Raw genomic sequence first — 666 nt, 5'->3', positions numbered from 1 at the left:
TCGCCTTCGTCTTCATAGTTGTGATCATTCTCTCCAGTCTCCAGATCCTCTTCTCCTTCCTTCTGCTCTTCATATCCTTTTTCAGCATCATCTCGTTGTGTCAGTGAGTTACAACACTCATTTCCTCCTTTACACACACAGTAGCTGGTACATGACAATTCATTTGCTGCACAACCACACTTCCTGCTGCAGGCATTCCCCTCTGCTCGGCAGTTGCAGCTAATGACGTCCATGAGGTTTTTTGGTGCGGTAGGTTCTTTTGACAGCACTGGTACCACTTCATCATTTACAGTAACTCCATAGTTAGTGATTTGGACAGCAGGAGGGTCAGCCTTGTCTGCAGCCTTTCATAGCATCATTTGGAGATGTGCTCTCCGGATAGGAAGTCTCTGGTTGATGTTTGTTGGTGGAAGGGACTTCGCGGATGGAGGATTCTTTTGCTTGCGATAAATCTCGTACCTGGAAGCATTCATTGACGTGCATTTCTTCTGGCCATATAGACTATAGGCCGTACACTACAAATGCATTCAAATATTGACTTTTGTGGTCCCCTCCTTGGCAGAACATGAAACATTGTTTAACATGAAACATGAAACATGTAGCTAATATGATGCCAATCACTATTCCAACTTATCCCACTCGCGCAACATGCACACTTACCCACAA

At 44.7% G+C, this 666-nt stretch overlaps 1 protein-coding gene across 2 annotated transcripts in view; it reads right to left on the bottom strand.

The window, feature by feature from the left end:
* Positions 1 to 326: 326 nt before the first annotated feature.
* The window catches only part of LOC106811314, a 13885-nt gene continuing 13545 nt past the window's right edge, over positions 327 to 666 (bottom strand). The window contains exon 2 of one of the 2 annotated variants that reach the window (XM_014814889.1): positions 327 to 496. In XM_014814889.1, coding sequence (XP_014670375.1) covers positions 348 to 496 — 149 coding nt within the window. In that variant the 3' untranslated portion in view covers positions 327 to 347. Of the gene's footprint in view, positions 502 to 666 lie in introns of both variants that reach the window. The other variant, XM_014814888.1, reaches the window with a different exon arrangement.

This window comes from Priapulus caudatus, unplaced genomic scaffold (assembly GCF_000485595.1).
Source record: "Priapulus caudatus unplaced genomic scaffold, Priapulus_caudatus-5.0.1 Scaffold526, whole genome shotgun sequence".
In the NCBI taxonomy this organism is placed as follows: Eukaryota; Metazoa; Priapulida; class Priapulimorpha; order Priapulimorphida; family Priapulidae; genus Priapulus; species Priapulus caudatus.
The sequence above is the reverse complement of the archived record's forward strand: the minus strand, read 5'-3'. Positions and strand labels throughout refer to the sequence as shown.